This window comes from Pelodiscus sinensis, chromosome 1 (assembly GCF_049634645.1).
Source record: "Pelodiscus sinensis isolate JC-2024 chromosome 1, ASM4963464v1, whole genome shotgun sequence".
Taxonomy (NCBI): domain Eukaryota; kingdom Metazoa; phylum Chordata; order Testudines; family Trionychidae; genus Pelodiscus; species Pelodiscus sinensis.
Genome location: NC_134711.1, coordinates 155,195,531 through 155,214,356, shown reverse-complemented (window position 1 = coordinate 155,214,356; position 18,826 = coordinate 155,195,531). Strand labels below are relative to the sequence as shown.

Sequence of the window (18,826 nt, the reverse complement as noted above, 5' to 3'; positions counted from 1 at the left end):
TTTGTGTTGGATGTGTGGGGCTCAGGGCAAGGAAGTTGTGAGTGTGATGGGCTCAGGACACACATTTGCCATGTGTGGATGGTGCAGGAATATTGTGGCAGAAGACTGAGGATGTGGGGATGCCAGAGTTTGGGAATGTAAGAGGATCAGGACAGGGGGTTCCAGTGTATGATAGGCTCAGATTTGGGGTCAGGTGGTGCAGGAGTGTTATGATGCTGCAGTGAGATGGGGATTTGGCTGCTGGCCAGGCTTCATTTTTAAATAAAATATTATCTTAAACTCAAAGGCTACGTCTAGACTGGCCCCTATTCCGAAATAGCCATGCTAATTTCCAATTTTGGAATAGGGAAATCCTACCTGAATAAGAGATCCTCCAGAAAAGGGCTTTATTCCGGAGAATCGCGCCAGTCTAGACGCTTTTTTCCGGCTTTTCCCCAAGCCGGAAAAAAAGCGGCGGACATGTTTATTTAAATCCCCCGCGGATTTCCCTATTCCAAAATTGGAAATTAGCATGGCTATTTCGGAATAGTGGCCAGTCTAGATGTAGCCAAAAGGTTTTAGCATTGTCTTTATTTATGAGAGGGAAAGGAACCTATTTTGAGTCAAAGGTCACTGACCCACAGAAAAGTCAGTTCGGGCCCCACAAGTGAGATGCCAAAAAAAAAAACTCTATGCCTCTGCGTCACCTGGGAGGAACAGGAAACAAGTCTGCTGCTTCTTTAAGCACCTGGCTAGCCGGCACTTTCTCTTTCAGAGGGGGTGGGAGAGTGCCGGCTTTTCGCACTGCTCCACTGCTTCCCGACAGTCCTGGCAGAGTGGTGCCCCAGAAATACTGGTGCCCTACGCAACTACCTATTCTGCCTATGCCTAAGAATGGCCCTGTCTGGGAAGGAGGTGGGGCAAGAGTATTTGGATTTGAGGTAAATCCTGGATTGCACTTAAATTCAAAAAGTGATCTTGTACCTAAGCAGTCAGTATCTTCCCCTTTGACTAAAGTGCAAACATTCTACACTTTGGTGTTGCTGTGGCTAATCTCTTGCATTCAGTTAAATGCTTTTTGGAACATGTGACATGAGGGCAAGAGATTTATTTATGCAATATGGCAACAGTGATTTCTCTGCTACATCAGCTGTTACATAGATGGTCGCAGCTGGTACACAAAACGCCAGCTATGTAACTCAGAGAGTTTGTCTGTGAGTGTGTGTGTGTGTGTGTGTCTGTTTCATGGGCGCTCAGTGAAGGCAGGACTGGAGGAAGCAAGTCCCCACCCCACCTCCAGTCCCACCCTTCTGCTAGGACCTGCTCCTTCCCCAACCCTTCGGGAAACAGGGTGGGGTGGCATGCCATGTGCATGCTCCCCTCTTCCAACCATGAGGAAGGGCAGGGAGCAGGCGTGTGCTCACTGCAGCCTCCCCAGCCTTGGTGGAAGGTACACTGTGCTGCCCAGCCCAGGCTCTTGAGCACTGTGGGAGGGAGGTGGCAGGGCATGTTGCACCACCCAGCCCACCCCACCTTCTCCAGACCTGGAGGAGGGAGGAGAGCACGTCACACGGCCAGGCCTGGCTTCCCCAGCCCCAGAGCACCAGGAGGGCAGGTGCTAGGGGCAGCAACACTCTGCCCCCAGAATGTCTACAATAGGCATTCTGGGGGCAGAATGTGGGCGGGGCTATGCCTGATGGTTTGGGAAGTCTGTCCCTTCCCTTGCCTTACATGCCCGATGCCCATGGTCTGCCTTCTTGAACAAGAGAAGTGTCCACACTGGCGGGATGCTCTTGCGCAAAGACCTCCCCCCCTCCCCGGAACCACTTAAGATAGGGCAAAAGGGCACCAGGACCTTCCGAGGGTGGGGGCCGGAGCTCCCCTGAGACACTGCTTAAAGGGATCTCCCTGGACAGCTGTTTCTCTGCTGCCGCATGCTTTGGGACCTCTGGTAGGGACTGGCAGCTGTAGCAGTGCCTGTTGTGGTTGCCCACTGCCTCATTGGACAGCTTGTGCCCTAGTGCTTTTGAGGATTTTTGCCTTCTCCTTGCTGTGCCATGGAGCCAGGGATGGCCCTGTGCCTTCTCTGGCCCCACACGGCCATTTTGGAGAAGCAGGGTCCCAGGCATGCTCTGGAGATTCCTGCCACATCCACATGCCACATAGTCAGGCTGCATGAGATTGCACGTGCTGCGTACTGCTGCATGGCGTGCAGCTCGAACTGCCTGACTGAAGCTCCCTCCCCCCCAGGCCAGGTGGTGCAGACTTCCCAAACCATCAGGCATAGCCCCCAGGCACCCGCCTCCCCCGCCCTTGAGAGTGAGAAGTGGAACACTCACTGGAGGATCTGTCGCTGGCCTTGGACAGGGCCCAGAGATGTCCCAGCTGCTGGGCACTGGCTCCATGTGGAGGGGGATGGTACGGTCCTCTCCCTCGTCCTCCAATATGGTGGTCAGGTCACCCTCCTCCTCCAGGTCAGGCGACCTGACCACCGGGGTGCGCAGTCCGGTGTCGACCACCAGTGAGGGCCCTTGGACTGCTGTCTCCCCCATGTTGGCATGCAAGTGGTCGTAGTGGGGGCAGGTGTCGGCTCCTGCCCCCTCACCCTCGGTGGCCCTCATGTAGGCCAGGCACAGCTCCTTTACCTTGGCCTGGATTTGTTCAAGGGTCCGGGCCAGATGTCCCTGCTTGGCCAAAGCCTGGGCCATGTAGCTGAAGATGTCCGCGTTCCGACGATGGGACTGGGGGTCATGGAGGGCTTCCTCCTGCCGCCACAGGTCCAAGAGGGCCTTGACCTCTGCATCTGACTAGCATGGGGCATGCCACTTTGTGCCCTTCCGTGGCTGCTGGGAGCCCTGGTGTGGCTGCTGGGAGGGGGGTGAAGACTCACAGGGTGGCTCTGGAGCAGAGATCTTCTGGGACTCCTGGATGCAGCAGGACAGAGTCGCGTGGTAGAGCTGCTGTGTCTGCTTCTGCTGCTGCCACACAGCGTCTGCAGGCTGCCTGTGCCTTTAAGGGGGGTTCGGAAAGCAGGAAGTAGCAAGCTGTGCGTGCAGGTACAGAGCGTCCAAGCAGCCATCTGCATTTTTTCCTGGGAGGCCATTTCTTGCACAAAAGCCCCCTGCTGCCTGTCAACACTGCCCTCTTGCACAAGAATTCTTCTTTCTTGTAGGAAGCATCAGAGTTCTTGCACAAGAGGCCCACTGTTCCAACCCTGTGCTGTAAATTTACTTGCACAAGAACGTGCGTGCAGTGTAGATGCTCCACACGTTTTTGCGCAAGGATGGCTGTTCTTGCGCAAGAAGCCTGCAGTGTAAACATAACCCATGAATTAGAAGCATCAAATTTGGTCTACAGTTTCCTCTTATCATAACTTAAAGATCAGGGTTTGATTGTGCCAGGACAATCGATGTGCCTGGAATGGGATTGCTTCTCAGAAAACCATATAGAAAAGAGACAGAATCACCAGGCAGGAGAAAGGGGCTGGCTGGTGATGCTCTGCCCAGTCCAGGACTACCCCAGCCCTGAACATCCCATTCCCCAGGCACCTTTTGCGGAGAGCAAGGGGACTGAAGCTCCCCACTCCCACCCGCGATTTGTATGGGAGCATTGCTGGCTGTTCCCCTTGGTCGGGGAGTGAGGGGAAAGTGCACAATTTGCTCCATTCTTCATTCTGGCTGGGTAATGTAGTAGGCAGATGAATCTGGACCAGCCCCAGCTGGGGGACATGCACCCCTCCCCCAGCTATGCTACTATCTGCTATTGGCTATGCTACTACTATCCCCATTGTTATCTGCAGAGCTGGGCTCTCAGTCAACACCTGCCATTCTCTTGCTGCCCAGCTCTAAAGGCAGCAATGCAGAACTAAGGATGGCATGATATGGAATACTTCTGCACCACTGCTGGCATGGTGGTACTTCAGAGCTGGGTGCCTGACCACCACATGCTGTTCTCTAGCCACCCAGCTATGAAAGCAGCCAAGAGATAATAGTGACAATACTGTGACCTCCTAACTTAATCTTGCAACCCCCAAGCAACTCTCTTTGGGGGTCAGGACATCCTATTTGAGAAATGCCAGTCTCTTCCATGAAATCTGTATAGTATGTAGTAAAAGCACAAAAAAGACTAGACTTCATGGTCTATGAATAGGGTCCTAGCTATGCCTATTCTGCAGCCTTTATGCTGTCATCTGGTGAACTGAAGTGTACTGTACTGAATATTTCTCTTTGTTTAAGCTCACAGTAAGAGAGCACATTTTAAGTAACTGCTTGTAAACAAGCACAAAAAAATTGGCTCTTTACATAACTGCATTTAGAGAAGGGTCCAGTTCAAAACTAAAGCTGTTTAAGAAGACCTGATTTTTCTTATCCTGCAGAAAATTCCAATAGTTTGATTCTGTAATTTTGTCCTGAAATAACAATACCTTCTACAGAACAAAATTCCAAAATATTTCAATGTGAAATTTTGTTTTGAATCTCCCAATCAAAAGCAGAAAATGTAATGGAAGCCCAGGTCAGGATATCCAAACTTTAGTACAGGTTGCACCTCTGAAAACTGGTACTCTCTGGTTCAGCAACATCTGTGTGCCAGCAGGAGCATGGATGCTTCTGGACCAGAGAGCCCCAGAGCCTAAAGGCAGGAGGTCCAGCAGCTAGACCAAGGCCGGGGACGGCGGAACTGGAGGAACCCCACAGCAGTGCTGGAGCCAGGGACTGGAGAACCACGGCAGCCCATGGCAGCATGAAGTATAGGGCTGGAGAACCTCAGGCACCTGTGGCAGAATGGGGCCAGCAGCCATAGATGCCCGGGTGCCCACAGCAGCATGAGGTTGGGGGCCAGAGAAGCCTGGCTGTCCATGCAGCCTGCAGCAGCATGAAGCTGGAGAACCCCAACAGCAAGTGGCAGTGTGGGGTTGGGGCTGGAAAAGCCCAGACGCATACGGCCGTGCAGGGCTGGGGAAATCTGGCTGCATGTGGTAGCACAGCTGCACAGGACTGGAGATCACGGCCACCAAAGGCGGCCCGGGGCCAAGGCTGGCAGCAGCAGAGTGGGAGAGAGGGTAGAGGAGGCCAGAAGCAGGGGGCTGGCTGTCTCAGGGCCCATGGCAGGGGTTACCTCCCCTAGACCAGCAAATTCTGTTTTTCAGGACCGGTCAGGTCCCGACTGTGTCAGACCAGGGAGGTCCAACCTGTATTTCAAAATCTGAACTTCACCACTTAGGATATATTGGAGATAAAGCTTTCTTCCAAAAAAAAGTTTTAAATAGCTGGTATTTGTAATGTGTTTACTTCACAGTGAGATGGTTTCTGCTCTTAGTATGTGAACAATTCTCTGGCCATTTGAAGTGAAAATGTGGTTGTGGTCTTCGAGTGTTTAGATTTGGATTCAGTTTAATTTAGCAAGATGCAGCTGTGGAGCTGGTATTTCAAGTTTCCTCAGTTTTTGAATCTTTGGATTTAGGCTTATGCTTGAGGTCCATCTCTAAATAAAATACTGTACATCTAAGTTCAAGTTCAGAGAGACCCTGCTGCCAAATCACTTCTTATTGTTCCTTTCATTTCTTCTCTGCGTATTTTTGCAGATGAAGGCTAAAATATCTGTAGCTTTGCAAGGACCACAAAGATAGCTAATGCAAAGAGGAATAATTAAAGTGAAGTTTTTAGCATGCAGATGCAGTATCCATTTCTCATTCTCTGTTTTTGACTGAAAGGTTTTCTAGTGGGGCAGAAAAAGCAGCAATTGAAATTCTACAGATGAACATTTTGCTTTCTGCACATTCATAAGACCACAATTGTTTTTGCTTTGCCAAACATAATTTAGATCAGCTCCCCCATTTTATCTGAACTGCCTAAATTTGGTAATTCATGAAAAGCTTCGCCTAGTCTAGGAGGGGCTGCTTTTATAAACTGATTGTTATCTTTTGCCTGACTATAAATCTGCCTCTGTCCAAATCTTACACAAGTCCTTCAGTCCTCTGGTAGTCAAGTTGCAGATGAAATCAAGTAGCATAGGCAGTTCAAGCTTTACACTTGGGTTAGGATCCATTATTATCTCCATCATTCTAGCTACAGGATAGTGCAGGGTTATCTCAATAGATGTAAATCACTTCTCCATTGCACCTCAGAATGCCCAACAAAGTCAGCTACCCTAACCATCTATCTGCTCTCCTGGATCCACGGTTCACACCAGCCAGAAGCCATCAGTATATCTCATCCAATACTAGGATACAGATCTTCACTGTGAGATGAATACATGACATGTTAGTCCTGGCCTCTCTCTCACCCAGTCTGCTTTAAGGCAATTATAAGGAATTATATCCATGTGCAGTTACATCAGGATGAGCCCGAGTAGCTAGGTGTATTGCATCACTTTAAAGCAGCATTTGCGCCAGTGCAGCTTAATCTAGCAACATAGTGAAGTACGCTGCATTAGCCCCACCTTGCACTGGTACAGTTTATCTGTAGTCAGGGCCTGCACCAGTGAAGCTGCATTGGAATATTTGCAGTATGAGTGGAGGAGGCCTTAAACCGAACCAGGAATAGGTAAAAGGGTGATTTATCAACAGGGGTTGTTTCCCGAAACAAAAAGTTGGCTCGGATCTGAGTGGTAGAGTGCAAATACAGGGAGACTACAGAAATGTTTATCTATGTCATCAATTGAAATCTACTGGTAAGAGCAATTAAGGAGCCAAATATTGTCAATGTGTGTTTCCATAAAGTTTTCCAATGTCCTAAAAGGACACAAACCTTTGTTGCTTCATGGTCATTATCAACTTCCTGCTCTGCTCAAGTATCCCAGCATGCGGTGGACTGAAGCAGGCCAGGGAATCTACTTCTGCGGATTATTTGTTTTGTTCAATTCATGGAAGCTTGGTAAAGATTTTTGTACAATATGAAAAGAGAACCGGGAGAACCAAATGATATCCAGCAGGTAGTTCCAAGCTTGGATGGCTAGCCCGAGTGCGTGCCAGTGCTCTACTGTCAACATCGCTATTTTTAGTGTGCTAACTCGAGCTTGCGCAGTGTAAACAAGATGACATGGCTACCATCATTATGAAAAGACGTTGGGCACATGCTCAGGAAAGATGGATGCTCCATTACAAAGATTGCTGTACACTGGACCCCTGAAGGGAAGTGGAAACAAGGACGACCCAAGACAAGATGGCGCCGGACTGTTGAAGTAGAAATGAGGAGCATGAATTACACTTGGGGCACTGCCAGAGACAGACAGAAGTGGAGGATCTTTGTTGCTGCCCAATACACCAGTGGGCATGAAGGACAATGTTGAACTCAAGCTACGGCAAGGCTTGTTCCCAGCTGGAGTGTAGACATATGCTTAAGGACCTGGATAACTTACAAACCATATTGTAGATGCATATTGAAATGATTGTTTGGCCATTCAGCCACTTCAGACATTAGTGTGGCCTAGCTGGGACTACTGCAGTTTGTTTTTCAAACTGAGCAAAGAAAAAAAGGTTATATGTACGCATCTGAGATAGAGACTCCCACAGTTTGAATGTAGAGATCCAGGGGCTTATTTATTAAAATATTGTTGCCTAGTTTACATCTGCAGTTAAAGAGGTCTTGGCTTTCTCTTTCGTCGTTTTTCTTTCTCCTTCTAGTTTATTCCTGCTTCTCACTGAGATCTGAAACACGAAATTCAGGAGCCATCAGTATTTATTTAAGACTTTGAACACACGATAGTTGTCTTGAAGAAGGATACTCTGTTCTCTCTTGGGCAAGGGAAAGAAATTGGCTACATAGAGAGGTTTTATCTAAGAGTTCTAAGAGCATCAGCTGCAGTCTTGATTATTTCTCCTAACACTCTTCTTATCCACAAAACAGAGGTCAAACAGATTAACCGTGTGTTTACACTGTTCTGAACTGGGAGAATGTCTGGCACAAACTTCGCTACATCTGCACTCTACTAAATACTTTGTAAATCTCTGAGCCCTGGATCCTTGGAGACATTTAGGAACCTAATTCCAAATGATTTTGATGGAAGTTAAGCACCTTCTGAGGTTCTGGGCCTGAAATCCTTAAATGAAATCCCGAATACTGAGCCTCAATCCTGCCTATAAAACAGATGACTTACATCTATTTTACAGCTGGAACAAGAGACTAGAGAAGTTAGACAGGTTATCTAAGGTAGCACTATAGAGCTAATCTCTAATCTCTGTCTTTATTTTGAATACAATGAGTAGTCTTGTGGCATCTTAGGATATATCTAGACTGCATCCCTCTGCATCCAAGCTTGAGTGGAGAAAATAAAGAGAGAACCCTCAAAATTTATGACAGAAAAAGAAGGGAGAGGAGGAAAAAAGTACCTGTCAATTGTAGTGCTGGTGCTAATGAGGCTAATTGAGTGGGCTGGAACACTAACACTATAGTCTCTAAGGGTATGTCTAGACTGCATCCCTCTGTCAGCAGAGGGGTGCAGATTAGGCAGGTTGACATTACAAATGAGGCAGGGATTTAAATATCTTGTGCCTAATTTGCATAAAAATGGCTGCTGTGTTTTGACAACTCAGCCCTTTGTTGGCAAAAAGCAGTAGTCTAGAGAGGGATCTGTTGAGAAAGAAAGCCTTTTTCGACAGATCCTGTAAACCTCCTTGCAGGAGACATAAGGGCTCTGTCGAAAAAGGTTTTCTTTCTCCGCAGATCCTCCTCTAGACTGCCACTTTTTGCCGACAAAGTGGCTCATTTGTAATGTCAACCTGCCTAATCTGCATCCCTCTGCTGACAGAGTGATGCAGTTTAGACATACCCTTAGAGACTAACAAATATATATAGTATCATGAGCTTTTGTGGGCAAAACCCACTTCCTCAGATGAGCCTGAATGGAGAAAATAAAGAAAGGACTCTCACAATTTATAACAGAAAGAGAAGGGGGTGGAGGGGGAAGACAGTGGTGGGAGAACTTATCAATTGTAGTGCCGGTGCTAATGAGGTTAATCAAGTGGGCTGGAAGTGTTCCAGCCCACTCAATTAGCCTCATTAGCACCAGCACTACAATTGACAGGTACTTTTTTCCCCTCTCCCTTCTTTTTCTGTCAAATTGTGAGGGTTCTCTCTTTATTTTCTCCACTCAAGCTTGTCTGAGGAAGTGGGTTTTGCCCACAAAAGCTCATGATACTATATATATTTGTTAGTCTCTAAGATGTCACGAGGCTACTCCATCTGTAACTTTAAAAACAACAACACAGCTACCCCTCTGAGTTTTTTATTTTGAATAGTTACTTCTGATTAGTTTGGGAGTAAATGAGAGCAGAAACAGTGCACCTGTGGCAGAGTGGCAATACAATTTAGGAATCCTAAATCCAAGTGCTTTGCTTTGAACCTAAGAGCACCCTAGTGTCAGAGGGCACAGAGTTAAAGTGATATACACCCAAAAGATGGCATGTGGGAAACCCAGTATCTCCTATCACACAAGAATATTATTCATTAGTATTTACAGTAAATCCACAAAGGACTGTATAGGTTTGTGCTGGAAATATGTTCTTAAAATGTATTTGGCAAGCAATGCCTAAGCCAGGGGTGGGCAATAAGTTTTGACTAGGGGCACTTGGATACACAGTTTGGCAGCTGCAAAACTCAATTTGCTAAGGAGAAGAGGAGTAACACAGTAACTCACAATTCAGGGAATTGCAGCAGATGGCCATGCTTGTTCCAAACCATAAATACTTCTGTTCCCTTCAAGAGAAGTACAGGTAGGCCAGTGCTGGGTTCTTTTGAAAATCCTAGTCTCTCCGGTTGGAAGGGAGCTTGTTGGTGACCAAGCCATACCCGTGTATTTTTTTCAATGCATAGCACTCTATCAGGGAATGCAGAAATTTGTTGTCAGTTGAAAAAAATGGCCGGGATCTGAAGGATCATCCAATATACCGTGTAAAGTAGATGATCTGTGAGGATGGTGGGTAACAGGACAGATGAACCCTTTCCATGGAAAACTCTTCTCGTGTCTTCTCTTCATCATTTTTATGAGGTGATTTCTATTTGTAACTGAAACGTGAGAACACATGATTAGTAGTCACATAGTTAATGAGAATTGTTTTAAGGATTATGTTGCGGTCACATATGGTGCTGTATTCACTCTGCTCTCTTTCTGGATCTCAGAACTGGTATAGCTGACAAGTGTTGTCCTTGTTTCAGATGGTTTTCATTGCCTCGAAGAAATCCGCTCTGTGTTTGTTGCTTTCTCTGAAGTTCTTTGCGGTGAAAATATGTCTATTTGGATTGTAGTCTGGTAAAAGTACATCTTTGCTGGAACTGTAGCTAAAATATTAGGCCCGATCTTTCATTGGAACTAAAAACGGTTCTTAGCTTGCCATTAAGGGGAAGAAAAGCTTAATTTTCTGCTAACACTAGTCAGTTAGTCTAAATCCTCAAAGGTGTTTAAATCATTGCCTCTTGTGGGTACAACCATGCAATGTTAATCAAATATTCAGCCCCTAATTACTTGCATTGAGGCTTGCCAGTTCAGTTTCTTTAGCAAAAAGCTGGTCATTTTGTTATGCCTATTTATTAGTTATCCTTCCTGCATTAGCTACATGCAACCGCTGTAAGATTATTTGTCAAGCATAAGCTTGTGTTGTGACCGAAGATCTAATTAACCACTATAAATTAAGCTATTACCACATTTGTCCAATATATAAAGAAGTGGAAGCATATTGCTTGGCAGCTATGAATTCTTTTCCACCTGTTCGTTCAAAAACATAACTGTTCTTCCTGGTATTATTTTCAGTGTATTCAGTGGGACTAACACAGAGTCACAGTGCCACCTATGGATTGTACAAAGATTTTGAAAGCATTTTAGCTCTGATTCAAAATAAATAAATAAGCTTCAAGGCTATGCACGTGCACACAATCAAGCCTCTTTCCTTTCCAAACAAAAACAATTCATTGAGAGAATGATTTTTACTCATCAGCTTTAACCCAGAACCATGCCTGGGTGCATTTTTCCGAGTGCATTTTGAGATAATCATGCTACAAATTAATTCAAAATGAATGGTCAGGAATAAGGCAAGAAAAGAACTGAAGTAGTCACATAGTTAATGACAATTGTTTTAAGGATTATGCTGCGGTCACAGATGGTGCTGTATTCACTCTGCTCTCTTTCTGGACCTCAGAACTGGTATAGCTGACGTGTGTTATCCTTGTCTCGGATGGTTTTCATTGCCTCAAAGAAATCCGCTCTGTGTTTGTTGCTTTCTCTGAAGTTCTTTGTGGTGAAAATATGTCTATTTGGCTTGTAGTCTGGTAAAAGTACATCTTTGCTGGAACTAGTGGTGTTGGGGTGCTGCAGCACAGCCTGGCTTGAAGTGGTTTCCCCCATATATAGGGTTTCCAGGTGATTCAACAACTCTCAGCACCCCCACTAAAAAAATTGTTCCAGCACCCATGAATGTACCACTACGCTTATCTATATGAAGTACGCTATCTAAATATGTAGTGAAACAACTGAGTTAGTTTCCATGTGTAAGCAGGGGAATGGTCCCGCTATTGTGGGGAACTTTCCTGGCTTCTATACACCCCAGTGAAATGAACCAGCGAAAAGATCTGAGTCCCCGCTTCCACTTCCTTTACCCCACGGCTCCCTGATCCTGAGGGCTCCCCCTCCACTCTCCTGAGTAGCAGAGCCCTTGAAACCCCAACAAGGCTGGGCCCAGGTTTCCTGGGGCTTACTCCCTGACCTTGTAGTCACTAGGGGCAGGAGTTAGGGTGTCCCCACTCCGAGGTGCTCTCTTTACACTGCAGGCCTTCTTGGCCCAGTGATCATTTCATAAGGTTCAAAGCAAATACAATTTATTAAACAACAACGGATTAAAGAGAAAAGAATAAGAAAAAAATGAGAATGGTTAAATGAGAACACACAGCTCTGCTCTGTAGCACAGGGACATCAAAACAGCAGCCTGCAGAGTATAAGGGCAGACCACAGTCTCTTTCTTAGAGGCCCTGGATATGCTGCAGGGGGGGGCTATAGGCTGGACACGCTAGCTCTGGTAGTGACCACACAGTCTCAAGCTCGAAGTGGCCAGACCCCTCTCCCAGTCCAGAGCCTCTCCCCACACTTTGCTGGTCCCAGGTGCTCACCACATCCAGCTGCAGGCTGTGCTGCTTGGCCAGTTCCAGCTCCTTGTGTTGCTTCTCTGTTCCTTTTTGCTCTCTGAGCCCTGCCAGTCTGCTGCTCAACACAGGGTCTGCTCTCCTTGTGCTCTGTATGCCTGGCTCTGCTGCTGCAAAAACTGCCCCTCAGCACAGCTTGCACTCCTCTTAGCAGTGTCTCAGCTCTCTGTTCCTTTTGCAGGACTTCTTCATACAGCTTGCACTGCTCTTTTCAGCTCTCTGTCTTTGCAGGACCTCTTCTGCACACAGCTTGTTTTTTCAGAGAGAGGGAGAGCCAGAACAATCCCAGCTCACAGGGAGGACGGGGCCTGGCCTCTCCCCTTCCTCACTGGCCTGTCCAACCTGTCAATCAGGCTGAGCTGGAGTGTTGGCTGCTTTCCATTGTCTCTGGGGTCAGTCAGTCTCATGAACTCTTCCCCTTCAGATACTGCGAGCTGGCAAACCAAAAACTCCCACAGAGTTTTAGTAAGGGGTAACAGTCCCCTTACACATGGAATATTCCTTGGGTTCCAAAATCTGGGAAGAATACAAGTTTAGCAGAGCCATTTGTAAGAAAAACTGAAACAATCCTCCGGGATGAGCCATACCTATACTATTCCACTTTCATTCTCCAACAGGCTTTAACTTATGTCCTGTCACTAAAGGAAACCCTTCAGGATTGAGGAAGGAGTCTAATGGCAACTAAATATTGCCAACCTACACAAACAACTTTCCACTCAGATGGTTGGAGCGTCTGAATGTAGAGCCATTCATGTAGATTGTGGCTTCAGGATGAAAGGTGAAACATCAGTTTCAAGAGCTGGGCTAGATAACTTAATTAAAGTCTTCCATATCTCTGGCTTCTATATTTCACTCAGTCAGTTAGCCAAGAATGGTTATGGCGTGATCATGTGGTTGCTAGCATAAGAGATTTATACATGATTTTAATGAGCATTTCCTCTCTTAGGGTATGTCTACACTACCACCCTAGTTCGAACTAGGGTGGTTAATGTAGTCATACGAACTTGCAAATGAAGTGGAACGTGGAACGAGGAGTACAGATAGTTCGGAATAGGAAGCCTAGTCCAAACTACCTAGTTCGTGCCGCGTGTAGCCACGGGCACGGAGTCCAAACTAGCGGACATTTAAAAATGGCGGCGCCCAGCAACATGCAAATGAAGCCCGGGAAATTCAAATCCCGGGCTTCATTTGCAAGTTCGTATGACTACATTAACCACCCTAGTTCGAACTAGCGGGGTAGTGTAGACATACTCTTAGGGACTCCAAAGGTTGGTGCTTAAGCTAAGCAGTTAGAATTTGCAGAAGGGCAGATTTCCCCACTGCCACCCCGGTCATAAATGATCTCTCTTATGATGGTACCCCCTGCTCTACTTGAGGAAACATTAAATGGTTTGCAGATCCACAGTATTACCAGTCCCAAAACTGTCAAAAATGATGAGGTTGTCTTAAAAATCATGATTTTTTAAGAAAACAAAACTTTTTTTTCCTGTTAACCACCTGGTGTTTGCCCTCGGGTCACCCTTTCAAGATTTCCTTTGCAACCATGAAGGCTAAAACATTTTTATAAATTGAAGAGCTGAGATGCTCACATAATCACTCCAGTTGATGTGGGTTTAAATACAACTTTAACTATTGCAGGGCTTGCAATAAAATAGTAAGAGTTGGCAACACTGGCACTCCCTGTACTGGTATTTTTCAGAGAATATCAGCTCCTTGTAGAATGGGGGCATATCCTGTGGTGGTTCTCTCACACAGGAAGGAAAGGGTTAGGGCTTTCTTCTACCAGCTCTTCTCCTTGCCACAATGTTTTGCTCATTTGAGATGTCCGTGGGCCTTATTCACTTTTATGTCCTCTGTGGCTAGGAATTGGCTCATGCACGTCTATCCCGGTGCTCCCGCCCAGAGGAGGAAGAGAACAAAAAGGTTAGAGAGCCATAGCCACATGTGGGAGTCTTTGCTCTCCTAACTGATGAGGGCCCACGAGTGTCACAACCAGAGCCTAAGCGGTGCTGACCAGAGGCCAATAATAGCACTCAAGGTCAGTTCCAGGATAAGGAACCACAAGTCAGAGCAAGGGTCAGGAGTCCAAGAGAGAGCCAAAATGCAGGTCCCTCACTACCGTTGGCAGTGAATATCACCTTGTTGCTCAGCTACCTCCTGGATCGCCTCCTGGGATTAAATAGGGTACCTCAACCAATCAGGGGCCGCAAAAGAAGCTGACAGTCTGGCTTTCTGAGATGGCTCTTCCCAGGGTGTTTATCTCCACAGGGTCTGTGTGATACTGTGTAGTGCCCTGTCACAGCTTCCGGGTAGCAGTAGCGAGCTATCAGCCATCCCACACCGCACAGAAATTCACCAGGAGCTGCTGCTGCTGCAGCTGCTAGTCCTACCCCCTGTATTTAAACACCAGCTCCTAACCTTTCTGCTCCCCCCCGCTTTCTCCAGTAAAACAGTGATCATCTCTTGCTGGTCTAGGAGCTGCATTTTGTTTCCCTGGATGAGAAGGAGGATCAGAGCAAGGAGCTGGCCAGCTGCTATTATCCTGAGCTACCGGCTAGTATTTCAGTTGTCCAGGACAAATGTTCAAAAACTTAGACTAATCCAGCCAAACCAGAACTGTTGGCAGCTATGTGCTTAACAAAGCAAAAGAACTTTTAATTGCAGATATAGCATTGCCCAAAATGAAGGTGTGAGAGGTTTTTGCAATGTATAGGTTGCAATGTAAAGGGCTTTGCAATCTATAGGTTGGAGACCGTTTTTCTTTCTCTTAGGGTTTTTCTCCCTCCCACCCGCTACTTACAGACTTAATCACACCCTTCCAGGAATAAGACGCTGCTTTTGTAGCTCCAGGAGCTGATGATGTGAAAATGAAGAGCCTCCTTGTAAAAGCGCTATGTAGAAATCAGAGTGGTATGGTAACGAACTAGAAAGAGAAACTGACTAGACCTCTAAAAGAGAAGCTGTTCATATAGGTACGCTGCACAAAATGCACTAAATAAACGGTTTAGATACTGAAAAGGAATTTTAATTTCTGACGTCAACATTAACAATCTATGTTGCATATAAGTAAAGATGCTTATATAGGTTCCCCTTGTTTCTATTTCTGTGAGATACTATCAAAGGGGAAGTAAAACAGTTCTAGTTACTTTTATCCTCTAGCATTGTGCTACAGGATGTCTTAACATTTAAGGGTTAAACAATTTTTCTTTACAAAACTTAAGAATAGAAATTCAATATATAAAAAAGGAACCCAGGTTTTAATGGCAGTGTTAAAATGAATGAAGAAGCAAAATAGATTAGAAATTAAGTAAAATTAAGAATCTAACCTGTTTTAATAGTAGTGACTGGACACTGACTGCCACATAACAGGATCAAACTTAACTTTTGTAATATTAATACATCCTATAAGACCAGGGCAGGAAATCAAGATCAGTCTTGTTGACACTTCTGTTTTGACACTTCTGTTTCTCACTGTTAACATACCTATCTAACTTGTTTTAGTTCAGCTGGGGTGTAGCTACATCAGTTAGTGGTGTGAAAAAGACCCACAACTCTGACCAATGTAGCTACGTTGACCTAACTCCGAGCACAGATGGAGCTGTGCCAACGGAAGAATGCTTCCATTGACGTATCTAACTTTGTTCACGGAGGAGGTATTCCTACACAAATTTTTAATTTTTTTTTCCAAACAAAAACCCTACTATTCGTATAGATTGCATCTGCACTACAGGCTTATGTTAGTGTAGTTATGCCAGTATAATCTCCACAGTGTGTGGATACCACCTGTGTGATATGTAAAAATCTGAGTAAAAAGAGAAGAGTGAACACTACATTGCATTTTGTCCAGTCATATGATTTAAAATTGTCAGTCTTTTCCCCCTTCCAACTGTCAAATAATACAATTAGCTTAAAAATCATGAGGATTTTTTAAAATAAAAAGACTATTTGCCTTCTAGTTTTTGGTGGTTGTTTTTTGTTGTTGTTGTATTTTGAGCTTTTAGAATTAAGTTGTTTTCTGCAGTTATGGGGGCTAGAAACTTACCTTCTTTAAAAAATAAAAGCAGTGATTTTCATATAAGAACATAATTACAGGTGCTGCAGTTTTACATGAAATATCAAATACAACAAGACTTGCAATAACAATCTGACTGCACTGTAATAAATTACAAATAATTTCTAATTTGGGCTGCAAATTTGCACAAATGGAACATCCTGCCAGGTGAGAGTGAAATTCTGCCTGGGTATAGGATTCTGGCTAAGTGGATCCCTTGATAGTATCAGATTCTTAAGACTTGTCTCCACTGACTGTGAGATTGACACTGCAGTGATCAATCCACCAAAGGTCAATTTTGTTAGTCTAGCGAAGACTCACTAAATCAACTGCCGATCACTCTCCTGTTGACTTCAGTACTCTACTGAAATTAAAAGTAAGGAAAATCATTAGGAGAGTTTCTCTTATTGACCCAACACAGTGTGGACATCATGGGCTGTGTCTGGACCGGCAATTTTTTCCGCAAAAGCAGCGGAAAAACTTGCCAGCTGTCTACACTGGCAGCTTGAATTTCCGCAAGAACACTGATGATCTCATGTAAGAAATCAGTGCTTCTTGCGGAAATACTATGCCGCTCCCGTTCGGGCAAAAGTCCTTGTAGAGAGCTCAGATTTGTTTTGCGCAAAAAAACCCCAATTGCGAAAATGGCAATCAGGGCTTTTTTGCGCAAAAGCGCGTCTAGATTGGCCACGGATGCTTTTGCGCAAAAGTGCTTTTGCGGAAAAGCGTCCGTGCCAATCTAGACGCTCTTTTCCTCAAATGCTTTTAACGAAAAACTTTTCCGTTAAAAGCATTTGCGGAAAATCATGCCAGTCTAGACGTAGACATGGTGAGTAGATCTAAGTTACATAGTGTAAGATGCAACTCAAATTTCATATCCATGGCCACCAGATAAAAAAAGCAAGAGGAGGCAATGCTTTCCCTGGTTCTTAGTGCTCAACACTTCCTGTGGAAGGAAATCTGTTGACTTAAAAGTGAAAAGCCTTCCAGCCTGCCAAACCTTTTAACATAACATGGAACTTGTGAAAGAGCCATTACGTGGTAATGGAACCATTTAACAGACATGTGCCATCTCAGAGGTATATACTGTTAGTTTCTGAATGTACTGAATTTACAAAAATAGTTCTGCATTACTGTAATTAATATGTCTACCAGGGTTCTCTATAACCTGTGCTCTTGTGCAGCCACTCAGGAGAAATTAAAATGCCACCCAACTGATTAGCAAAGCACCCACAGCTAGGTTTTGTGTTTATATTGGTGGTGCACATTCACACTTTCCTTGGTGCACATAAAATTATTCCACACATGAATTAAAAAAATCTGCACCTGGTTAGAAAAGACTAGAGGGAACATTGCTGTCAATAGGACCTTAGTTAAAAAATTGCTTTCAATATTTCATTAATTTGTTGCTAAAGATTATAAAGTAACATCTCTAAAAATTCCTGCAGAGATTTTTTTATGTGCACAATCTGAGCATTCAGCTTTAGTCTTAAATGCCTGGATCTTCACACATAATTTAAAAATATATATTTAAAAGACCATCAATATCTAAAATATACATTTTAATTTTAATTATTATAGTACAAAAACTTGCTTCCAAAGTCTTCCTCTCCTTTCTGTGCATCCATACTGCTATAATACTTCTCTCTTCACCCCGTATTGAAGAGAGCCATTACCAGGACAAACTCACTTCACTCCCAGATAGGGAAATTCATGTATTCAACTTTCTTTACTTCTGATTGAACTAGTTTTAAGAGAACCCTCCATCAAAATCACTACCTTTGTTATGCCTAAAATCTTTGGAAACATATTTTTAACATAAACCTAGGGTGAAATTTCATAAACATGTCTCATGTTATGGAGATCACACACAATAAATTATGTTCCCTTTTTCTAAAAGCAATAAAACTATGTAGACACTAAACCACTCTGACTTACTAATTTAAAATAACGTCTTTGTTTAAGTGCATCGAATATGTAGGAATCAGGAGTGACTCCTTCATGAAGGCTTAAGAGTACATATAAAATCATCTTAGACATACTAATTAAGAAAATGTAAAACAGAAAAGGACTGCATCGTGTATTCCATCATATTTAATGTTGTATTCAGCAGGAGAACTGACTTACCCTCACTGCAAAGTTTTTGCAAATAAATCTCTGATATAGCCTGAAGTTTATCAAAAAACCTGTGACTGGCTTTTTTTTTTTTTTTTCTTCTCAAACTTAGTACTTTTAATTAGGTACCTTCTGCATGTCCCGTCTTCACCATCTGACAGGAAGTAGAAAACAAGCTCCATTTTCTTTAGAAAGGGGGTGGTTTGTTTTTCCCCCCAAAATGTTATTTGCTGCATGTGGTTTGAGGGATTGTGTGGAAGGAGTAGGGAGAGGGAGGGAGGAGGAGAGGGAGACAGTGGGAAAGGGGCAGAGCCTGGGTTGAGTAGGAGTGGGGCCTAAGCCGAGCAGAAGTAGAGAATAGGTGGGGCCACAGGCTGCGGTGCTTGTCTCCCCAAACAACAGCTTCACCCACTGCCCATGTGCATAGCTTAAATTAACCTTTCCCCCTATTGTAGATTTGCCCTGAGTACTTCAAGGTGGTGTTAAAGTAACCTGAGGAAGGAATCTGTTCTATCTATAATAATTAACTTAATGTTTTCCCTTTAACATTCCATAT

General features: G+C 44.7%; 1 protein-coding gene across 1 annotated transcript in view; it reads right to left on the bottom strand.

Moving 5' to 3' along the window:
* LOC102445404 (uncharacterized) overlaps positions 1–18,537 on the bottom strand; it is a 67,537-nt gene extending 49,000 nt beyond the window's left edge. The window contains exon 1 of the mRNA XM_075908319.1: positions 18,400–18,537. Coding sequence (XP_075764434.1) covers positions 18,400–18,424 — 25 coding nt within the window. The 5' untranslated portion in view covers positions 18,425–18,537. The remainder of the gene's footprint in view (positions 1–18,399) is intronic.
* Between the last annotated feature and the right edge of the window lie 289 nt (positions 18,538–18,826).